Source organism: Spodoptera frugiperda, chromosome 21, assembly GCF_023101765.2.
Source record: "Spodoptera frugiperda isolate SF20-4 chromosome 21, AGI-APGP_CSIRO_Sfru_2.0, whole genome shotgun sequence".
NCBI lineage: Eukaryota > Metazoa > Arthropoda > Insecta > Lepidoptera > Noctuidae > Spodoptera > Spodoptera frugiperda.
Window position 1 is genome coordinate 2878530 of NC_064232.1, and position 24247 is coordinate 2902776.

General features: G+C 38.8%; 2 protein-coding genes and 1 long non-coding RNA gene across 5 annotated transcripts in view; 1 reads left to right on the forward strand and 2 right to left on the reverse strand.

Moving 5' to 3' along the window:
* Nucleotides 1-24247, reverse strand: part of LOC118280215 (synaptotagmin-7) — a 670807-nt gene that overhangs the window by 301395 nt on the left and 345165 nt on the right. The window lies entirely within an intron of this gene.
* Nucleotides 1-24247, forward strand: part of LOC126912022 (uncharacterized) — a 345442-nt gene that overhangs the window by 295212 nt on the left and 25983 nt on the right. The gene's annotated exons all lie outside the window — the stretch shown is intronic.
* Nucleotides 20520-23972, reverse strand: LOC118278528 (uncharacterized). The gene has a single exon (XM_035597774.2). The coding sequence runs from the start codon at nucleotides 23790-23792 to the stop codon at nucleotides 22539-22541; it is 1254 nt and encodes a 417-aa protein (XP_035453667.2). The 5' UTR covers nucleotides 23793-23972; the 3' UTR covers nucleotides 20520-22538.

The window sequence follows — 24247 nt, forward strand, 5'->3', positions numbered from 1 at the left end:
CCTAATTGGTTAATGTTTTTAAAATAGACTATTTTTTTATGAAACACGTCGGTAAACGAGCTGACGTATCACCTGATGGTAAGCAATCGCCACCGCCCATGGACACTTGATACACCAGAGACGTTATAAGTGCGTTGCCGGCTTTTTGGGAGTTAGGAATTTAAAGGTTGTTGTTCGGCAATCGGGGATAGGGAAGATCGGGAAGGGAGAGATTGGGCCTCCGGTAACCTCACTCACATAACGCAAGCGTTGTTTCACGTCAGTTTTCTGTGAGGCCGTGGTATCACTCCGGTCGGGCCGGTCCATTCGTGCCGAAGCATGGCTCTCCCAAACTTGACCAGACATGATTAAATTGTTTTTTCCTCATTTTGCTAGTGAATGAAAAATGCAATCAAGTGTCGTCCGTGGGTTCAACTTCAATAATAAGTGGGTTTAAATTGCCGTTTAAATGTCCAGGATCAACAGAGGATTTTTAAAGACATCACACCTCACACAGCCAAAATTTGGAGTGCCACAGGGTTCCAACATGGGTCCAACACTAAGTAGAGAGTAGTGACATAACGTATTATTGCGTCAACTCGCTACCTCTTACAAATTACTCCACCCCCCTACTCATGTGACATAAGCCAGGCATAATTACTAAAACGATGTCGCCTCTACACTAATTGTGAGTTCTACGGAAATGTAACTCAAATGAATATATATTTTCTGTAAGCTTCACATTTTTATATAAGTATACTTTCCTTTAGAAAATGTCTCTGCTCTTTAAATAACTTTTTGTTGAGTTTTTTCAGTTATTGTGGTACGGTTCTGCTTGCATTTTGATTTTAATTGTATGATGGTATCTATCCCTATTCTTCTCATGAGTTTCTTAAGAGACGAGCAATGGACTACATACATTTGATAGATTTCAGGCAGCATCGCAGTGTGATAAACTTGAATATTTTTTTATGGTATAAGCCCGTAAACGAGTGGATCGATTACCCGATGGTAAGGAATCGCCGCCGCCCATGGACAATGAAAACACCAGAGGGCCTTTTGGGGTTTAGAAATTTAAGGGTTGTTGAGAAATGGGACATTGAGAAAATTGGAAAAGGGGGTTATTGGGCCTCCGGTAACCTCACCCGCACAACGAAATACATTGCAAGCGTTATTTCACGTCGGTTTTTTGTGAAGCCGTGGTATCACTCCGGTCGAGCCGGCCCATTCGGTGCCGAAGCATGGTTCTCCCACACTTATACATTCTTAACTTTTTGACATTTTATGGTTTAGTTGAAATAAATTGATTTAAAAAATATGAAAACTTTATTGTTCTTAGTTTTCATATTGTTTTAACGTTATACCTATTACAATAGTACGTCTAATGCCAGTCATGAATCCTTGTCATTGTTAATCAGGAATAACAAAGAAAACTTCTTGATCAATCAACCGAAAACCTTTTGTTCAGCAATCACACTTACAACCACTTAATCAACGAAACTAACCATAAAGTTTGTCCCTGAAATTCAGGCCAGGCCACTGAAACTATTGCCGATCAAGTCCGAAAACACTTAGTCGTTAAATTTCAGACGAAAATTCACTGAAATTAACTGAAACAGTGACTAGTTGTGAAACTTTCAGGAGTTTCAGTATTACAGTATTGGCATCATGTGTGAATAATGGTTCAGTGTGCTTGATTTTAAACTGAATATTTCAGACTAAAGATTTTTTTATGGAATAAGCCGGTAAACAAGCATACGGGTCACCTGATGGTAAGCAATCTCGCCGCCCATAGACACTTGCAACACCAGAGTCGTTACAAGTGCGTTGCGTGTTGGGGGTTAGGCATTTAAGAGTTGTTGGGGAACTGGGGATAGGGATGATTGGGTAATAATAGGGGGTTAATTGGGTCTCCGGTTACACAACGGAACACAACGCAAGTTGTTTCACGTCGGTTTTCTGTGAGGCCGTGGTATCACTCCGGTCGAGCCGGCCCATTCGTGCCGAAGCATGGCTCTGTTACACTTATTGAGATTGAGATCAGTAGCATGAAATTGGAGCAGCCTATGTCCACACTGGATGAAAGCGATATCGGTACCCTCAGTACGAGTTTGCTTGACGTTTAAAGTAATCGATGCGAGAGCGCGTTTGGCGCTCTGATTGGTTGGTTTATTCCAGTTGGCCAATCAGAGTGCCGAACGAGTTCTCGTTTCGATTATCGTGCGTATTTCCATACCACTTTATCCAAAGTAGAGTCAATGTTTATTCAATATCTTTATGTTCTCAAATTGAATTAACTGGTCCAGGGTACGAAATTTATTCACTATTGCAATCTTTAAACACAACACTACCTCCCATTAAAGCCGTGGCAGATAATTTTAGAACACCTTGTATGTATAAATAAAATACTTCAGATTTTAAGACTTTGCACTCGACGTTTCAAGTTTTCCAAAGAAATATTTTAAAAGTAAACACTCGTATACTTACTTCCTTTGAAAAACAACGTTCACTCGAGTCTGTCTCTCAATTTTATACAAATTAACTTGTAATTTTATAATTACTCCTGAAGGAAACAATTCAGGGTTTCACAGAGTACGATTTATTTAAATTTAATGTACACAGAAATGTATTCATAAAGAATTCAATATGCCTATCGGCATTAACTCTGTCGATCAAATATGTAATGTACAGGGAACAAGAGCTAGTTTTTAATATACCATTAAAAACCATTAAAAGCCAGTAAACGTGCTGACCTATCACCTGATGGTAAGCAATCGTCGCTGCCCATGGACGAAACACAAGAGGAGGCATAAATTTGTTGCTGGAAAATTTCCCATTCCTCAAACAATCCTTAAATTCATAATTCCTAACACCCCACTAGGCCGGCAACGCACTAGTAACGCCTCTAGTGTTTCGGGTGTCCATGGTTGCCGCCGATCACTTTTTTATGAAACACGCCGGTAAACGAGCAGACGTAGCACCTGATGGTAAGCAATAGCCGCCGCCCATGGACACTTGAAACACCAGAGGTGTTACAAGTGCGTTGCCGGCTTTTTGGGGGTATCGGGGATTGGGAAGGGGGAATTGGGCCTCCGGCAACGTCACTCGCACAACGAAACACAACGCAAGCGTTGTTTCACGTCGGTTTTCTGTGAGGCCGTGGTATTCGTGCCGAAGCATGACTCTCCCACACTTAAACCACTTACCATCAGGTGACATGTCTGATCGATTACCAGCCTACCCAATAAAGGAAAAATACTCCATAACAGTGCTATAATTCTCAGAATAAGATCAAAGTCTTCTAAACCACTTAAGTTAATTGGAGCCGCTGTACCTATTTCTGAGGTTTCAATGGCAATGGCTATATATGTATGTATTATGTACACGTGGCCAATATCTTTATATATATAATTCTTCTGTAAGTGTGTATGCCACTGAACTTCTCTTAAACGACTGGACCGATTTTGATGTAATTTTTTGTGTGTTCAAGGGGATCTGAGAATGGTTTAGATTCACACTTTTGTCCGCTGGACAATGTTTTTTTAATTGATTTTTAATTTATTAGTAGTTGTTCAATGGAATGTTTTACATTGGATCCGTCAAATTTTCAAATTAAAGACATGTCAGTACACAGGATAACGTCTGTCGGGTCCGCTAGTTACATTATATATCTCTTATTTACTATCGATATTGATCCTTTTAGATGTAAAACTGAATGTAAGAAAAGATTTCTTAGATACTTTTCAAAGAAAGCGGTGCAAACAAGTAGTTGCTTTGCTTATGGTTATTGAATGATGAATACGGTAAATGCCATTGATCTAGAGAGTGGAGCAAGAGTGCTTTTTCACCAGAAATGTGCTATGCTACATTGCTGTGGATGCGTTCGGCTTCCACCAATCACATTAATAGGTACATATAGCTTAGCACGGGTGGAAACAGACTCAGCTAAGCTATGTTTTTTATATGATAATATGCAGGCTATGGATGTCTCCCTACTATCGATACATTGCATACTCGAGCTACGCGTCTTCCTCGCATAGCTACATAGCTTAGAATTAGTGGAAACGGTCACATGTTTTCACAGCTCATTGATAGGTACATATAGCTTAGCACGGGTGGAAACAGACTCAGCTAAGCTATGTTTTTTATATGATAATATGCAGGCTATGGATGTCTCCCTACTATCGATACATTGCATACTCGAGCTACGCGTCTTCCTCGCACAGCTACATAGCTTAGAATTAGTGGAAACGGTCACATGTTTTCACAGCTAAGCTGTGATGGCTTGCTGTGATGAATATCACTCTAAATCTTTAATTTTAGAACTCAGGAGAAATATATAGAAGTCTACATGAGCAAAAGCGCTTGCCAAAAATCTTGTATATAAATATATACCTATATGTATAATAGCTATAACGAGTCCCAGAAAAACTCATATAAAGCAATATTATATCAAAAACTATGAAAAAAATACAGTCACGTACATACGAAACGTGAATTCTGGGAGAAATACGTGTTCACATAAACGTAGACAGTCGGCTAAAGTGAGGTTATGATTGAATCATAATTCAGCGACACTGGGTATTACCTACTTACATTCTGAGTCAGTTTGTGTTATCTGTACCTTGTGTACTAGTGAGACACTTAGGTACTGATGCAATTTTTTTTTTATGAAACAAGCCGGTAGTCGAGCAGACGTATTACCTGATGGTAAGCAATCGCCGCCGCCCATGGACACTTGAAACACCAGAGGCGTTACAAGTGCGTTGCCGGCTTTTTGGGGGAATCGGGGATTGGGAAGATTGGGAACGGGGTAATTGGGCCTCCGGTAACGTCACTCATACAACGAAACACAACGCAAGCGTTGTTTCACGTCGTTTTTCTGTGAGGCCGTGGTATCACACCAGTTCGTGCCGAAGCATGGCTCTCCCAAACTTAAACCACTTACCATCAGGTGACAATGTCTGATCGATTACCAGCCTACCCAATAAAGGAAAAATACTCCATAACAGTGCTATAATTCTCAGAATAAGATCAAAGTCTTCTAAACCACTTAAGTTAATTGGAGCCGCTGTACCTATTTCTGAGGTTTCAATGGCAATGGCTATATATGTATGTATTATGTACACGTGGCCAATATCTTTATATATATAATTCTTCTGTAAGTGTGTATGTCACTGAACTTCTCTTAAACGACTGGACCGATTTTGATGAAATTTTTTGTGTGTTCAAGGGGATCTGAGAATGGTTTAGATTCACAATTTTGTCCGCTGGACAATGTTTTTTTAATTAATTTTTAATTTATTAGTAGTTGTTGATTTTGGAATGTTTTACATTGGATCCGACAAATTTTCAAATTAAAGACGTGTAGACAGGACTACGTCTGTCGGGTCCGCTAGTTACATTATATATCTCTTATTTACTATCGCTATTGATACTTTTAGATGTAAAACTGAATGTAAAGATAGATTCCTGAGATCCTTTTCATACGAAAGGGCGCAAACAAGCATTGCTTATGGTTATTGAATGATGAATACGGTAAATGCCATTGATCTAGAGAGTGGAGCAAGAGTGCTTTTTCACCAGAAATGTGCTATGCTACATTGCTGTGGATGCGTTCAGCTTCCACAAATCACATTGATAGGTACACATAGCTTAGCAGGGGTGGAAACAGACTCAGCTAAGCTATGTTTTTTATATGGAAAGATGCATGCTATGGATGTGTGCCTCCCTACTATCGATACATTGCATACGCGAGCTACGCGTCTTCCTCGCATAGCTACATAGCTTAGAATTAGTGGAAACGGTCACATGTTTTCACAGCTCATTGATAGGTACATATAGCTTAGCACGGGTGGAAACAGACTCAGCTAAGCTATGTTTTTTATATGATAATATGCAGGCTATGGATGTCTCCCTACTATCGATACATTGCATACTCGAGCTACGCGTCTTCCTCGCATAGCTACATAGCTTAGAATTAGTGGAAACGGTCACATGTTTTCACAGCTAAGCTGTGATGAATATCACTCTAAATCTTTAATTTTAGAACTCAGGAGAAATATATAGAAGTCTACATGAGCAAAAGCGCTTGCCAAAAATCTTTTATATATATACCTATATGTATAATAGCTACAACGAGTCCCAGAAGAACTGATTTAACGCAATATTATATCAAAAACTATGAAAAAAACACAGTCACGTACATACGAAACGTGAATTCTGGGAGAAATACGTGTTCACATAAACGTAGACAGTCGGCTAAAGTGAGGTTATGATTGAATCATAATTCAGTGACACTGGTTATTACCTACCTACTTACATTTTGAGTCAGTTTGTGTTATCTGTACCTTGTGTACCAGTCAGACACTTAGGTACTCGACCGCAGTAATACCACGTCCTCACAGAAAACAGACGTGAAACAACGCTTGCGTTGTGTTTCGTTGGTAAGTGAGGTTCGGAGGCCCAATTCCCCCTTCCCAATCTTCCCTATCCCCATTCCCGAACAACAACCCTTAAATTCCTAACACCCAAAAAGCCGGTAACGCACTTGTAAAGCCTCTGGTGTTTCAAGTGTCCATGGGCGGCGGCGATTGCTTACCATGAGGTAATACGTCTGCTCGATTACCGGCATGCCTCATAAAAAAAAACATATAAAAAAACCACTCGGCCAACGAGGCGATATATATACTGTTACACATTGGCAATGTTTGGTCTGTTTGTTCCGGCCAATATCTGCAACGACTGAACCAATTTAGACAGTACTTTTGTTGACAGGTAGCTGATGTACAAAGAAGTAACTTTTGGCTACATTTATTAGCTACGAAATCCGTAATCCACGCAAGCGAAGCCGGGTATCAACTTTAATGCCAAAGGGGTAGGCAGAGAAGCTATATCATATCATATCTTATATATATATATATATATATATATATATATATATATACATAACGATTATATATATATATATAAATATATATAGCTTATATATATATATTATATAAGATTCTGATTATATATATAAATATAAGATTATAAGATTCTGTAAGTGTGTATGTCACTGAACTTCTCTTAAACGACTGGACCGATTTTAATGATTTTTTTTGTGTGTGTTCAAGGCTATCTGAGAATGGTTTATATTCACAATTTTGTCCGCTGGACAATGTTTTTTTAATTAATTTTTAATTTTGACAGGACAACGTCTGTCGGGTCCGCTAGTATACAATAAATAACACATTTTTAAAGTTATCTTATGAGTATCGTGTATTAAGTTTGGTCTTTTGCCACACACTGACAAATTCAGACTGTGTACTGAGTGATTACAGACTGAAATAGCCAAATACCTTAATATACGGAATGTTACAAGCGAATTCGCGCGATAAAACTAGTATTTCATTTCATACCATTTCAGCGATTTCAGGTCAAGTTATTACATCACATATTCAAGTGGGAGCCTTTCCTTTACATAAATAACTTTTACATTAACGCGACGTTTTTCATACATACAGAAATACTGTCATACATATGTACATACATTACACACATAAGATTAATTTTACGGTAGTAGCACGGAGTCTGGAATTGTGTCCAGTATATGGCAATAGTCTCACCCCCTATTACATGAGACTTATAACACAAATGGTGAAATGTGGGTGTACATTGTATAGCGGCATTACATGCCGTAATGTGCGCCTCTGCTTACCCCTTCGGGGATAAAAGGCGTGAAGTTGTGTGTGTGTGTGTGTGATTAATTTTACAAAAACTGGTCAAGTGCCAGTTGGACTCACACGCCAAAAATGCGATATTATAGCTTGTCTTACAATGTTCTTAACCGGGCCTGACATACTCTTAAACGAAAAGTTTCTAAAACAATAGATAACAACAAAAAAAAACAATGTTTTAAGACATGTCGTATCCTAGAAGCTACATTAGTTTAGGGTTGCATATACAGGGTTAAAGGTTAAGACCTAAACACGTGATAGTTACATCATTCCTGAGATTTGATCATTTAATCAAATTATCGGCATTTTAACTTTTTTGATAAAATTTCCCATTTGTATATATTTTTTTATGTTTATGTTTGCTATCTCGCCTGATGGTAAGTGATGATGCGGCCTACGGTGGAGCACGTCTGCCCATAAGTAACCTATTCACTCGGGCTTTGAAGACACCCAGGTTATACCCATCAGGAAACACAGACTCCGGCAAGGAGTTCCACTCCCTAGTAGTTCGCACAAGGAAGCTTGAAGCGAAGCGCTTCGTGCGAGTGGGTGGGATATCCACCATGAAACGGTGACGCCTCGCCGATTGTCTTGTGGTTCGATGATGGAAAGGACTAGGAGGAATCAAGTAAAATCTGTATAATTATTATATAAATATAAAATAGAGCTTAAGATAATAATACTGAAGATGAAGATCGGATATTCCGGAAAAGTTATGTCTGTGATTAGATTTTAATATAAGCGACTTATAAGAATAAGAAAAATGTAGAGGTGACCATTGTTATTTTTGAATAATGACGGGCGGTAATGGTATAGAATTTACAACAACTTACTTTTTAACCTCCCTTCTCACAAAGCAAAATAACGTAACACCGTTTGTGCATCGACGCTGGATTCAAACCCAACAGCCATCGGCAAACAAGTCTGACAAGCCAGCAATGTCGCGTGCACTGGAAAGTGAGCGTGATTTCAGGCAGAGGGCGTGTTGCGCGTGGAACTCGAGTCGCCAGTAGCAGCGCAACAATCGCACTATCACGTACGTTGCCGAATCTACATGTCAACAGCGTCGTGCGCGCCGGAAAGCGTGTATAATTCCAGGCAAAGGGTACGAAGGGCGCCATAGTCGAATGGTCCGTAGCAGCGTAGCAGTATTGTAAATCTGATTGAAAAAGAGTAACCTATGGAGTTTCTTGCTCGTTCTCCTCCATAGGAATCTACACTTTGGAACGAGCAAATAGCTTCACTAGAGGACTGACCGACAGACTGACGTTATTAATATTATTATATTTGCTTTGACGTTCAAAAGTGCCTTCCTGGTCTAATTGAAATAAATAATTTTGACTTTGACTTTGACAGCACGACAATCGCTGCGTCTTGTATCGTGTCATGTGTTGTAAAATGCTGCTCACGAATATGAGCATCTAGAATGGCTTGAATCTCAAAAAAAAACAACATGTCACACTAAAAATTCCCTTTAAAATCTTCACCCGAATGAAAATAAACCACGGACAGTAAATGACTATAAATATTGGTCCTCTTCGTAGCTTTTAAAATTCACTCCAAACTCCGTGAGACTCTCAAACCGCTTTAACGGTACTTCAAAACAACATAAATTTCCAAACCCTTCAGTTTTGAAAACATAACGGAATAACTGAACAGTAAAATGCAAAGAGCGGTGTTTGTAACAACATTCCTTTGCCCGTCTGTACGATATTAGCATAGATAAAAAAAAAATACTCGGACTATTTTTTGTATAAAAGTAACGTTGATTATTTTTTAGCAGTAGTATTTCGTTTTTGCACTTTCTTTTGCAATTAAAATTTTACGCTGAAATGCGTTTTTGTTTTCATAATATATTTTTAGAGACAAAATTTGCTTCCTATATCACTTTATGAGTTTTCAAAGTAATGTTGTAACATGACATATTAAAGTAATCTCTATCTTAAATAAACCAGAAATTATAAATTTTTATATTAAATTTTCAGAGCCCAACACAGCATAAGTATGCTATCAAAAGGTGTTCAATCACATTTTAATAATAAATTTTACCATGACCACTGATTTTGATCTTTATTGATTGAATCTCTTTACACGGCAATCACCCTTCTAAACTTAACAAAAATGTATGCCTTGAGCGAGGAGAGAGGGGGTTTAAGACTCTTATTGACTAAAAACAACCCGTTCCTAAAGCACTAGGGTTTTCGAACCGGAGCTCCGATAAACCCGCCAGATAGTCCGCAGCTCCGAATCAGGCATCAGGCCTACTGGGCCCTAACTTTGGTGGTCTGAAGGTTTTTTGAGGCGTGCGTAAAACGCGATGCACAAAAATTCTTACCTACCAACTCAATTAACAAAAAAAAAAACACAACGATAACTGAATCAAAAATACAAAGTCAAAGTCAACACCTCTCAAGGTCATTTACGTCCATTTTCGTCCCATTCCATCCTCGGCCACCGTTTACAGAAACCTTCGTTTATTATTCCTTCCTTTTTGAATTTGTCAATGTTGATCTCATTTTGGAAAGGGAAAACTTAATTGGACGTGTTTACATAACCTTTGGACTCAACGTTAAGTGGGTAGAGGAATTAAATATCAAAACACGCCTACAGACAAATCTAATTAACCTTTTTTTTAAGCTTAAAAACCATCCAATGATTTTTCCCACCTTGGGCGAGGAGAGGAGTATCAGACTCGTACCGACTAAAACTACCCTGTTTCTACTTTACCGGCTTATAACATAAAAAATAATAAGTCATTGTCTGTAAATGCTATTAAATGGTAATTTGATTTGCTGCGGACTACCTAGCGGGTTAACCGGGGCTCCGGCTCGAAAAGCAGGAGTAGGAACGGGGTGGTTTTTAGTCAGTAAGAGTCTGACACTCCCTCTCGCCTCGCCCAAGGCGGGAGAAGACATTAGATGATCTTACCCCTTAAAAAGGGGGTAATTTGATTTGTCTGTAGGCGTGTTTTTATCGATGCATGTTATGGATGTGTGCTATGGATGGCTTCCCTACTATCGATACATCTCATACTCGATCTGCACAGTTACATTACGGCAACGCATCTTCATAGCACATTTTACTCTCACTGCTACATAGCTTAGTATCAAAGGAAATGGTCCCATAGTATCACAGCTTTGTTATTACATCTTCGTAGCATAGCTATATAGCACATCTCTGGTAGAAAAACACCCTAATGGGTTGCGAGCTATAGATGTGTGCTATAGATAGCTTCCATACTATCGATACATCACATAGAGCTGCGCTAGTGTCAGTAAAAACGGTCACATCTTCACAGCTTAGCTATTAGATCTTCGTATGATAAATACATAGCACATCTCTGGTGGAAAAGCTACCTAAACCTAGTACGTTGTTCTCCATTCTCCAAGAAAAATAAACAAACGTTTTTGTTCTAAATTCTGTGCTGTAGCTGTGGCTTACAGTTGTGCAAAACAATACGCCATTGACACACATTTCATTCAATAAAACTAAGTGAGGTAGCAAATCCTTTGCTTTCAAAGAGGGTTGAGAGGAGTGGAATGGAGGTCAGTTCATAAATAACTGGGCTACGTTGTTACTGAGTAGTTTATATGTGAGCAGGTTAAGGTTTCTAGTTCATTTGGAACATTATTTAGACACTTCCTTGTGGGTGGGAAATCATCTACCTTCTGCTCGAGGCGACACGGTTGGCGCGATGGCTGGGCAACTGGCTGCCACGCAACGTGTAGCGGGTTCGATTCCCGCACGGAGCAACACTTTGTGTGATCCACAAATTGTTGTTTCGGGTCTGGGTGTCATGTGTATGTGAACTTGTATGTTTGTAAACGCACCCACGACACAGGAGAAAATCCTAGAGTGGGGCAATGTATTTAAAAAAAAAATCTACCTTCTGCCCGTTTGGGCGAGGCGAAAGGAGTGTGAGACTCATACTGACTAAAAACTACCCTGTTTCTACTCCTGTTTTTCGAGCCGGAGCCACGGTAACCCGTTAGGCAGTCCGCAGCTCTAGGATTATTTAGACACTTTTTTTTTTTTTTGAGGGGGGAAAATCATCCAATGACTTCTCCCGCCTTGGGCAAGGCGAGAGGGAGTGTCAGACTCTTACTGACTAAAAACCACCCCGTTCCTTCTCCTGCTTTTCGAGCCGGAGCTCCGGTAAACCCGCTAGGTAGTCCGCAGCTCTGGGTCGAGCATCAGCCCTACTGGGCCCCATCTGTGGTGGTCTGATAGCTCTTTGGGGATCGCACGGAACGCGACGCGCCGCACGCACGGGTATTATTTAGACAGGTGATAAAAAAACTTGTGGGGAAACCGTTGTCTATCCGAGTAAGAAGAGGCATTTGCAGCAAAAGACTTATAGGTTGTTAATGTGTAGTGTCTTGTTTAGCAAAGGTTAACGCATTTGCAAAAGGATAGGAGTGATACCATGGCCTCGTGGAAAACTGGCATAAAATATGAAATGAAATGAAATGAAATATTTATGAAATGAAATATTTATTTATTATTATATGGATGCGAGTCGCTAGTGATAGACCAAAGTGGCGAACAATTGGGGAGGCCTATGTCCAGCAGTGGACTGCTATAGGCTGATGATGATGATGATGATGATTATTACAAAATGCTACATATACAAAGATTGAGTTTGGAGCTTCCTTTTAGGCAAACAGTAACCGTTTTGTGCAGCGGTGAGATTATTATTATTGATTTTTTTTTTCATTTGGGTCAGTAGCAATATTAATAAGCTATGCCAATAAAAATCAACTATACTAGAGGCTAGAGATAAGCCACAATCTTTACACTTGATAAGCGGTTAGCAGTTTAAAAACGCTCTGCTGTCCGATCTCTGCTAAACCTGTAGTCCTTTAGTCGGCTCTTAGAGAGTATACGTGTAACAAAAAGGGGGTATACATATCAATTGCACGGTTTCTAGATAACATAACAAACGATACGGGAAGGGTTTTTTAAACTCATGTTTTCATGGTACCAAGTTATGAATTTTTCAAATCGCGCCGCCGCGCGAATCAAAATTAGGTAGACAGGTACTAGGCGATCAGATTGACAGAAGAAATATTTCGTAATATTAGCGAGTGATCCCTGTAGTGTTGTGACACGTTTGTATGATTTGAAATCAAGAACTATGCGATACCAAGTATTTGGTACAAATTTTTTTTAACGTATTTTAAGCTGAATCTTTGTGTAGAGATTCTATTCAACCTGTATTCATCAGGGCTTCTTGATGTATATGGGTATTTTGTTACACGTTGTATACGATAGTCATAATTTCTCCGCTACCGCTCCGCTTATATCCCTGACCTCACCATCCCTGACCTCCAACAATAAACCCTGGGATCCATCGCGTAAACAAATAATAAAAGTAAGTGAAGAAGAAATACTTACTTTCATATTTTATGTGACGTCATTTGTTATTGAGTTCGAAAGCTAGGGATCAAGTAAACTGCTTGAGTGAACACGACATTCGGAGTTCGATTCGCCAAATGTAATTTGGTTTGTTTTGGTTGCAAACGTACAAACATACATAAATAACTATAATGTGAAGATTTTTTGTTGGTTTTCTCTTAGTTTGCTGGTTGCTAGATACATCTATTATACATCCTGTCTAATTGTTTTATGGTATAAGCCGGTAAATGAGCAGACGGATCACTTGATGGGAAGCAATTGGCGGCGCTCATGGATACCCGAAACACTAGAGGTTGGTGCGTTCCCGGGTTTTTTGGGGGGTTAGAATTTTACGAGTTTTTGGGGAATCGGGGATTGGGAAGGGGAGGTAAGGGGAGGCATCTGGTAACATATCGCACACAACGTAAGTGTTGTTTCACGTCAGTTTTCAGTGAGGCCGTAACATTATTACTTCGGTCGAGCCAGCTCATTCGTGCCGAAGTATGGCTCTCTCTCACACTTAAATTACTTCTATTAATCGAGTATATATATAAATACCTTTATCATCACTTTCGTCCCCAAACAACGTTTCCTAAAACATCGACCAAACGTGGCAGACGTGCTCCACCTTAGGCCGCATCATCACTTACCATCAGGCGAGATAGCGGCCAAACGTTTAACGTAAAACCATTTAACCATTTAACGTAAAAAATTACAATGCAACACAGCAAAAACGCAATTCCAAAAACGTACTCAATACAGTTTCGACGTCACTCTGACGTCACCATCCTTGTTGCTTGCAATAGCAGACCAATAAACACTCGAGTTGATTGCTTTATTTGTCTCGTGGTTGCTGTAATGACTGTTGAAGGTATAGTGGCCATGTTTGATGTCGATGGGGATTGGGAGTGGATACAACAGTCCTCTGATAATGGTGTTTTGTTATTTTGTGATGATAAAAGAGCTCAGCGAAAAATGATTTTTGTACTCAAGACTTGATAAATTGAACTGAGGGTGTTATCTATGATGATAAACTGATGATGGACTGCACGGTTGGTGCGGTGGCTGGGCATCTGGCTGCCGCGCAACGGGTAGCGGGTTCGATTCCCGCACGGAGCAACTCTTTGTGTGATCCACAAATTGTTGTTTCGGGTCTGGGTGTCATGTGTATGTGAACTTGTATGTTTGTAAACGCACCCACGACACAGGAGAAAATCCTAATGCGGGGCAACGTTAAAAAAAAAAAAACGTGTGTAATTCACTAACTGTGGAGTAGAATGCACTTGTCACCACCCTTCCCGCAAGTATGCCAAACTACGACTACACATATAACAAAGACAATATTACAAGACTGTCAATAGTTATTCGTAATTTAACATGATGATTATAATTAGAATGGGCCAATTCGACCGGAGTCATAACACGGCCTCATAGAAAACCGACGTGAAACAATGCACCCCTTTCCTATCTTCCGAATCCCCGATTTCCCAACAACCTTTATTCCTAAACCCCAAAAGGCCGGCAACGCACTCATAACGCCTCTAATGTGTCGGGTGTCCATAAGCGGTGGCGATTGCTTACCATCAGGTGATTCATCGGCACATTTACTGATATCATATATGCACCCACCAATCAAGCCACTACTGAGTCCGACTACACAAAAATAACCTGTGTTCAGTTACATAAAACATTTGACCTATTTACTATATATGGAGAAATATTTACTTGAACCGAACATTTCGCCGCGAATTTGGGTCAATCTCTAATCGCGGGGCGCGATAAAATGGTTTAGGTTTACTAAAAGACACAATTTTGAAACCAAGTGGAAGAGGGAGGGATTAATTTGTATTAGTCGTGTAGTTACGGCAGGGGAAAATACGTTTATCACAACCTCTGCTCTTTCCTCGGGTATCATAAGAGAATACAAAGTCTTGACTGCACGGTTGGCTGGGCAACTGGCTGCCGTGCAACGTGTAGCGGGTTCGATTCCCGCATGGAACAACTCTTTGTGTGATCCACAGATTGTTGTTTCGGGTCTGGGTGTCATGTGTATGTGAACTTGTATGTTTGTAAACGCACCCACGATACAGGAGAAAATCCTTCTGTGGGGCAACGTTTTGTAAAAAAGAACTACATGAATAACACGAAAACTAAAACGATTAAAATTATAAAAGCAAAAAAAAAAACAGCGTTTATCGAGAGCGTTCCGTTTAGATCCTGTATATTATGTATATATATGTATTTTGATAACATACGTCACATAATGTTGATGTGGAGGCCCGTTTAGCATAGACATAGTTGGAGACCTGTTCTTGCACTTAAATATTGTTATTTAAAATTTTGTAATATTTATATTTTTATTCTTATTTTGTCTGTACCATTGTCCTCGTTGGTTGAGTGCTCGCAAGTGCGACTGCCGGACATAGAGTCTCGGGTTTGATTCTCGGGTCGGGCAAAGCATTACTGGGCTTTTTTCGGTTTTCCAAAAATTTCTCAGTAATAGCACGAAGTCTGGAATTGTGTCCAGTATATGGCAATAGGCTCACCCCCTATTACATGGGACTTATAACACAAATGGTGAAAAGTGGGTGTACATTGTATAGCGGTATGCTGTGCACCTCTGCCTACCCCTTCGGGGATAATAGGCGTGACGTTGCATGCATGCATGCACTGTGCATGTAATGTGAGTGTGTGATTGAGACCACAAGGCAATTCTCAATTACCAATACCTCTGTACCGAATTTGCAGTTTAATTTAACCACCACGATAGAATCACCAATACAGCTTAAATAACGCCTGCCTGTCCAATTTTGGTTAAACAGCAACGTTTAGCTAAACGGACAAGCGCAACGAAGCGAGCGAATTGTGGCCGGTTTCCGCTTAGAGGCGGGTTGTTGCCCCGCTTTTAAGCGAACATAGTGCTTAGAAGCGGGTCGGTAGTAAACTGTTTGTGGGGTGTTGTTTTTGAAAAGTTTTTAATTTTTTGTGAGTAATTTTTTTTTAATTTTTGGATCATTCTGGAGGAACTCGAATACTGGGTCGAGGAAAGTGTTACTGGGTTGTATTAATCCTTGAAGAGAGAAGTACCTTGCAGGCAGAGGGGCAAAACACAAAATAAAATCTACTTTTGTGTATATACACATTGCTCGCAGACTCATATTATGTGCTATAAACCGAAACAACCTGAATAAGACTTTATTATACCAAAAAATTCAAGCTATTAGCGATATTTTCGACGTAACACAACGTCTCGCCTTTTATCCTCGAACGGGTAGGCAGAGGTGTACATTACGGCACGTAATGCCGCTATACAATGTATACCCACTTTTCACCATTTGTGTTATAAGTCCCATGCAATAGGGGGTGAGTCTATTGCCATATACCGGGCACAATTCCAGACTCCGTGCTATCCTACTGAGAATTTTTCGAAAAACCGAAAAAAGACCAGTAATACTTTTCTCGACCTGGGAATCGAACCAGTGACCCCTTGTCCGTTTACAATCAGTCGACCAACGAGGGAGTCATGTAATTTTTTGCCGATAATTTCGACTATTCGAATAATACATAATCAAAAGTAAATTCACAAAATACAATAAAAAAAATCAAAGCACCTAATTTATTCAACCGACCGTTTTTATAAACACCGATATTTATTTATTTATAGGTGGTATTTATTTGCAAGTGACGGTAACGAATAGCCTACCTCTCTGTCTACCCCCTATCAATCAGCTTACGTGTCAATGGTAACTGTCATGGACAGAAATATCTGCAAAAGAATGAATAGGGAAAATGAGGACAAAAAGCCGATTGTTTGAAAATAAATATAGATGTGGAACGTATTTTCGTACCTGTTTGTACACTATTTTTATTTTAAGCCTGGGAGAGCCATGCTTCGGCACCAAAGGGCCGGCTCGACCGGAGTGATACCACGGCCTCACAGAAAACCGACGTGAAACAACACTTGCGTTATGTGAATGAGGTTACCAGAGGCCCAATGACACCTTTCCCAATCTTGCCAATCCCCGATTCCCAAACAACACTTAAATTCCTTAACCGTCAAAGGCCGACAACGCACTGGCGTTTTGAGTGTCCATGGGTGGCGGCGATTGCTTACCATCAGGTGATCCGGCTTATTAGCTTATACGGCTTATACCATAACTTATATCTGTCCTCTACAATTAATTACACTTAATACATCATTCTTGGTTAAACTTTTTAACTTAAATATACTACCTTTGTCTATATGCTAATTTAACTTAACCCTTACTTGGCTCTAAATCAAACCTTAATAGCTTTTTAAAATTCGCAAACGTAACGCTGGAGAAAGGGTTAGGCTAGGCCCCAATTTTATGTCAAAATTTGTTATTTATTGAATGAAAAGTCCTAAGTAAATGTTTTTGTGTATTTTATGTGCTTCTTGCATGTGTGGGTGTGTAAGACTTGTAATGTTTTTGTAAATACATAATATAGACATAAATAGTCCTATTTATGTCTATATGTCTTCTCCGTACTACTAATGAAAAATTTTCGAAAAACCGAAAATATCCCAGTAATACTTTGCCCGACCCAGGAATCGATCCCGAGACCCCTTGTTCGGTAGTCGCACTTGCGACCACTCGACCAACGATAAATAATTCTGTGCCGTAAAATACATTTGCTATGAAATGCAATATTGGTAGTCCATTGATACCGTTTCCAATGAGCTTGACCCAAATAATTAATAATTTATTGCGAGAGTAATCGATCGATGAGTTTTCATTATGAGTATGCTTCTTATTTGTTGTAAACGATCAGACGGATCACCTAATGGTAAGCAATCGCCACCGCCTACGGACACCCGAAACACCAGCGGCCTTACAAGTGCGTTGTCGGCCTTTTGGGGGTTAGGAATTTAAGGGTTGTTGGGGAATCAGGGTTTGGTAAGATTAAGAATGGGTAATTGGGCCTCCGGTAATCTCACTCACGCAACGCAAGCGTTATTTCACGCCGGCTTTCTGTGAGGCCGTGGTATCACTCCGGTCAAGCCGGCCTATTTGTGCCGAAGCATGGCTCTCTCACACATAGTTATTATAAAAGACGTATAAATTTAATTATAGTGTAAAAAAGTGCAGTTTGCACGTCTACCGCACGCACGGAGCAACTCTTTGTGTGATCCACAAATTGTTGTTTCGGGTCTGGGTGTCATGTGTATGTTTGTAAACGCACCCATGACACAGGAGAAAATCCTAGTGTTTTAAAAATAGAAAGAAATACTTTAATGATATTTTTCACACGAAATACTTTATGAAATTTAATACATTTTAGAATATTTTAATCCAAAACGAAATGGCCTTTGGGGCTCGAATACAAATTATTTTGTATCAATTTTGTGTCATGAATACAAATTGATTCAAATCGAATGTGACACTCAAATTTATCGTTCATTTATTAATAATTTCTATGTTTAATATAATTTTATTCGAAAATAAACTTTAATGTGTAACTGTTAATGTACAATTTACAAAGGCATTAAGTAAATGTGTTGTAATATCCATATTAATTTGTTTGTTCATACATTAATTTGAATAAATGTTGTTGAATAAAATGTTTGATAAATTTTTAATAATATTACACGTATTTATTGTTACTATGTGCATTAAAAATGTCGTAGTAGCCGGAGGTAAAAAACATAGCTTAGCTGAGTCCGTTTCCACCAGTGCTAAGTTATGTGGACCAATGAATATGATTGGTGGAAGCCGAACGTATCCACAGCAATGTAGCATAGCATAGCATATATAACATAGCCGTTAGTAGGACTTGAACTCATTTCTCATGCATGAGAAAATGAGTTCAAGTCCTACTAACGGCAAGTACAATGTGACATTTTCCGAGTTATATTTACTTTCTATGATTATTAAGATCCTACTTATAAACGGCGAAGGAAAACATTGTGAGGAAACCCGGATTTATAATTTCTTATTATAAGTTTAGAATCGAAAATTATCAATGTGGGTTTGCGATAGAATCACATTGATAATTTTACTAAAACAACTATTATATTGAGAACAGAAACAGAAGGCTTAGTATGTTGCGTGATGTCGCCGCGTTCGCGCACTCATGAGGAAAAGTCCTCTGTAACTAATAAAATAATAAATAATAAATATTTTATTCAAAAATTTCTTTACAGGATGAATTACATATAGTCTTAAATATTAAACTTAAATCCGAGTCTTACATGCCTGAACTAGGATATCCTGTGTTTCAGGCGAGAAGAGCTAAAATAATTTAAAATTAACAAATAATCAAAAGGATTCTAAAATACAATAAATTAAATGATCTGTAAACGAGGACAAGATATCTTATACTATTATAATAATATTACCAAATCTTAACTTCTACATTCTTAATTAACAATATTCTTAAATTAAAAATTGTCTAAAAACACAAAAAATTCCAAAAATGTTAAAAAAGCAAAATAGAAACAAAATCACTTTAGCACAAGTAGTAACTTCTCTGTATCATCGTAGGACATTTTTTGAAGAGTTTCCTTAAGAATTCTCTTACAGTTAACATTATTTAAGCAATATATGTTTGCCTTCGCGTTCAATCTATTGTAAAGTAGAGGACCAAGAAACAGGTAAAATTTCGATGTGAAAGCATGTTTGGTGTGATTTTGAGGACAGACTTGATCTTTACGTCTTTTGTTAGTGACATCCGTGCTATATATTAGATCTGAGTGCTGCTTTAATGCAATACTCATTATGAATAACTGTCGGACGGTTAGTACTTCACATTTCTTGTATAGTAGGTTAGTGGGAAAAAGGAAAGGCCGGAAAGTAGACACTTTGAGAATTGCCCTCTGGGCTCTTTCGGTAGTTAGTAACAATGTTTTACCTGCTCCACCCCATGTGGTAATGCAGTATGTTAGTATCGATTGGCATAGAGCAAAGTACACTTGTCTAATTAATTTTGGGTCTGCAATGTTTCGTAATTTTCTGAAAACAAATATCAATTTACGAATTCTAATATTTACTGCTTCTATATGATGTTTAAATGAAAGTGTTTCGTCTATTATAATTCCAAGGTACCTTACTGTATTAGACATTTTAATATTAGGACAAACACATTGGTTATTTATGCTAAATGAGCAGTTATGCGCATATAATGTTGTGGTAGTGCTAGTTAGTTTTTGCTTGCGCATTGAAAACTTGACGTAATTTGTCTTGTCAGCATTTAAGGTTAGGTAATTATTTTGAAGCCATTTATTAATAACATTGAATCCGTGTTGCGCAAACTTGTAGACATTTTCTTCCGAGTCAGCCGAAAACAAAAGTGCAGTGTCGTCGGCATAACAAACGATATGGCCGTGATCTAAATTTAGATTACAGAGATCGTTTATGTATATTAAAAAGAGTGACGGCCCCAAAATACTTCCTTGAGGAATTCCGAAAGCTGTGCTTTCTTCATCATCGCTAATAATATTCCCAATCTTTACACATTGCGTACGTTCTTCTAGATAGCTCTTAAATAGTTTCAGCTGAGTTTCCCTGATGCCTATGGCTTCAAGCTTGCGCAATAAAATGGGAATAGAAACTGTGTCAAAAGCTTTGGCGAGGTCCAGGAAAATTCCTACTGTGTGGTTACCATTATCAAGTTCCTGAGCTAGATAGGCGGTTAGATGGTGTACGGCATTATCTGTAGACATTTTAGGTCTAAATCCAAACTGCCGCTTAGATAGAATAGATTTATCCTCCAAATATTTATAAAGCCTATTGTTTATAATCTTTTCCAATATTTTAGACATAGAAGGCAGTAAGGAAATAGGCCTATAATTCGTCACTTGGTCTTTACTCCCTGATTTGTAAATTGGGACAACAACAGCTTTTTTAAGCACTTGGGGAACACACCTGTATTTAAACATTTATTAAAAATGCAAGTTAACGGCGGTACTAACAGATCTTTGAATTGCTTAATAATTTTATTAGGTATGTTATCCCAACCAACTGCACAGTCGGCTTTTAGACCCGTAATAATCCTTTCGACTTCCGCTTCGTCAGTATCTAGTAACACAAAGGATGATAAAGTAGTGTTAGATGCAAACAATGAGCTTGTTAGGTACTGCGATTGTGTCCGAATTTTGTCAGCTAAACACTTGCCCACGTTAACAAAGAAATTATTTGCTATGTTCGCAGATGCCAACTGTGATGAATGTGCTTGTAATAAACCTGAAGAAGACTGATTCTGTTTTGCATTATACGTCACATTTTTAATAATTTTCCAGATCTTTTTGCTATCTGCACCAGCCTCTTTAAGTGCAGTGTTATCGTAATTGCGTTTTACTTTTTTTAGGAGGTCGTTACAAAAGTTACGATATCGCTTATATGACACTTGCAATATTAAATTATTCGGATTAGCTTTAGCTTTCATATGCAGTTTATCTCTATTTTTCATACATCGTATGAGACCAGCCGTGATCCATGGTTTTATGTTGCAGTTTTTGTTATTTAACCTAGATATGACTGTGTTCTTTTGAATTGCATGTTGCACTTTTTCAATTACGTACAACATACAATACTGCGGATCAGCGGATTTATAAACTGGGTCAAAATCAATATTGCGTAAGTCTTCTTCAAGTTTATGTAAATTCAATTTAGAGACTGTGCGAGAGACCATCTTAGGTAATTTACAATTAAGAATTAGTAATGTAGCACTATGGTCAGTTATTGTTGAGTTAGTTACAAGGGTTAGTGCAGGGGAATTAGTCTTGAGCATTATATGATCCAAGCAGGAGCCACTTTGGTGTGTAGGAAGCATGTGGGCGGAAAGCAAACCATGGAACGCGCATAGGTTCAGATATTCCTCAGCCGCAGCGTCCGCACTTCCAGGAAGAATATTGATATTAATATCTCCAGTTAAAATTATATTTTTGAAAGTTGATAGGTTTTGCAAGGTGTCGTTCAGAGAGTTAGTGAAATTGTTTACATTCGTAAAAGAGGGTGATCTATACACAGCCAGTATCGCAAACTCGGCTCCGATTTTAACTAACAATCTGCTGCAGTCGTCCATGTTTGGTTCCACGACAGACGCATTTAGATGTTCTCTTGCATAAACTATCACCCCGTCATTCTGATTGGAAGTTGAGTTACTCTTATACATACAATATCCCGGAATTTGTGGTATATTATATTGTTTAGCAAGCCAACATTCCGTTAGGACAATAATGTCACAATTTATGTCTAGACGTTTTAGAAAAATGCTAAAGTTATCAAAATTCTTAAAGACACTGCGAATATTTTGGGTTAATATGGTTAATGGGCTAGTGTAAGAGGAGAGATATTGTTTGCAGTCCTCAACGTCACAAACTTGCGATTGAGATACAGAGAAATTATCTACGTCACTAATAAGATTATTAATCATATTAATTAAAACTAAGGCCAAGAAGAATCGTAATTTACGGCGCTCCTAGGCGCCTCCATAATCAATAGAGTTTATGTACCTATTTTCTGCCATTATTTTCGCCGGACAGTCCGCTGCACCTGTATTATGAGTACTTGGCTTTTTGAAATGCAAGCAAGTAGCGCATTTTGGTTCTTCTGCTTTCTTAGGGCATTCTTTGATGGAATGACCCAATTCACCACAGTGGCCACACGTGTAGGTGGTCTCTCGACATGATTTAGCCGCATGTCCGTACTGCTGACATTTATAACAACGTGTGACTAGGGTAAAGTCTCTTACAGGGCAGGAAGACCAATTAACAAATACTCTGTCTTTGCATATTAGGGCTTTACGTATCTGTGCAGATACTTCAATTATAAAGTTACAGGTGTCAGCGTCCTTCTTACCTGACTTGTGGCTTAGCTTAATGGAGGACAAAAACGTCTCGAGGCTGCATTCTTGAAGTTTTTCGGCTAGGTTTTGATTGTACAAACAAGTAAAAACTTCCATCTCTTGCATGGATGAGGGCACTCCAATAATTACGACTCTAGGTTTCCTTTTCTGAGGTTCGTCGACTGTAAGGCCTGAATTTGTTGTCTGCATCGATTTCTTCACCTTTTCAATGTCGTCTTTGGATTCAGTGCTGATGATAACACCACCATTCCTAGTCTTGCGCAGTCCTCTTACTTGTAGTTTCATCTGTTCTGGGCAGATAATTTTTTGTACAAGCGACTTTGTCTCGTCACTGGATGTCTGCTTATTTTTGGGATATATGGCCACTGAGCTCAAATTTAAGGGCTGAATAAATTTGTTGGTACCTTTTTTAACCATATCAGCAAAGGAAGATCCCGTGTTCGGCTTAATAGAGGCTCCAATTGTCGTCTTAAGTTCTTGTAGTTGCTGCGATATATTAATTTGGTCTTCAAGTCTTTGAACTGTAGAATTGGCTAAAACTGCTTTCATCTTGACGGACTGATACTGGACAGCCATCTGAGATGTGCCGTGACCAATTTTTCGACATAAAGCACTTATGCGCATTTTTTGCTCCGAGTTCAATTTGCTCTCTGATGCAATAACACACACTTCGCCTAAATACTGGTCAATGGTCTTCATCCAGTTTTGTATTTCTGGCGTTGAGATCACTTCCAGCTCGTTTCTTTGGGTGGGCGTCTGAGGGTGAGATGCGTGTGCGGGCTCAGGTTTAGGTGTATCTGTGGGCACGGGTGTAGGAGGTGGACTCCGAGCACATCGGTCCCCCCGGCTGAAGGGGCTGCTCGCCATTGTGACACAGTTATTGTCTTGTAACACTTATCACATTTTATTTCAATAATTAGAAAGAAAAAATATGTCCACGTTAGACAGACTTATTCGGTCAGTAGGTAATCTAGGTCACGATTCAGCGAGTTTTTATTTATTAATTTTATAATTCTTCGGCACGTCCGTTTACAACAAAGTACGAAGTATTTAACTCGAAACTAGTAGAGATTTTCTCAATATATTTACGTGAGTAATTTTTCATTTTCTAATTAATTTCGTTTGTCTTACTATAGTTATTATAAAAATCCTGATAACTGCTGATCAGATTTCCTAATAACTACAAAAAATCAAAACAGCAATCATATAAAAAAATCAATACAGTCAGCATCTCTATTCCAACCACAACAGAGTTCATTTTCCTATAACACTTAACGACTATCGCGAACTCGCTTGGAATGTTAATCTCACTTATATTTTCT

Excerpts from the sequence above, each read along its gene's own strand:
- LOC118278528 (XM_035597774.2), bottom strand. The coding sequence starts at position 23,792 with ATGGCGAGCAGCCCCTTCAGCCGGGGGGACCGATGTGCTCGGAGTCCA.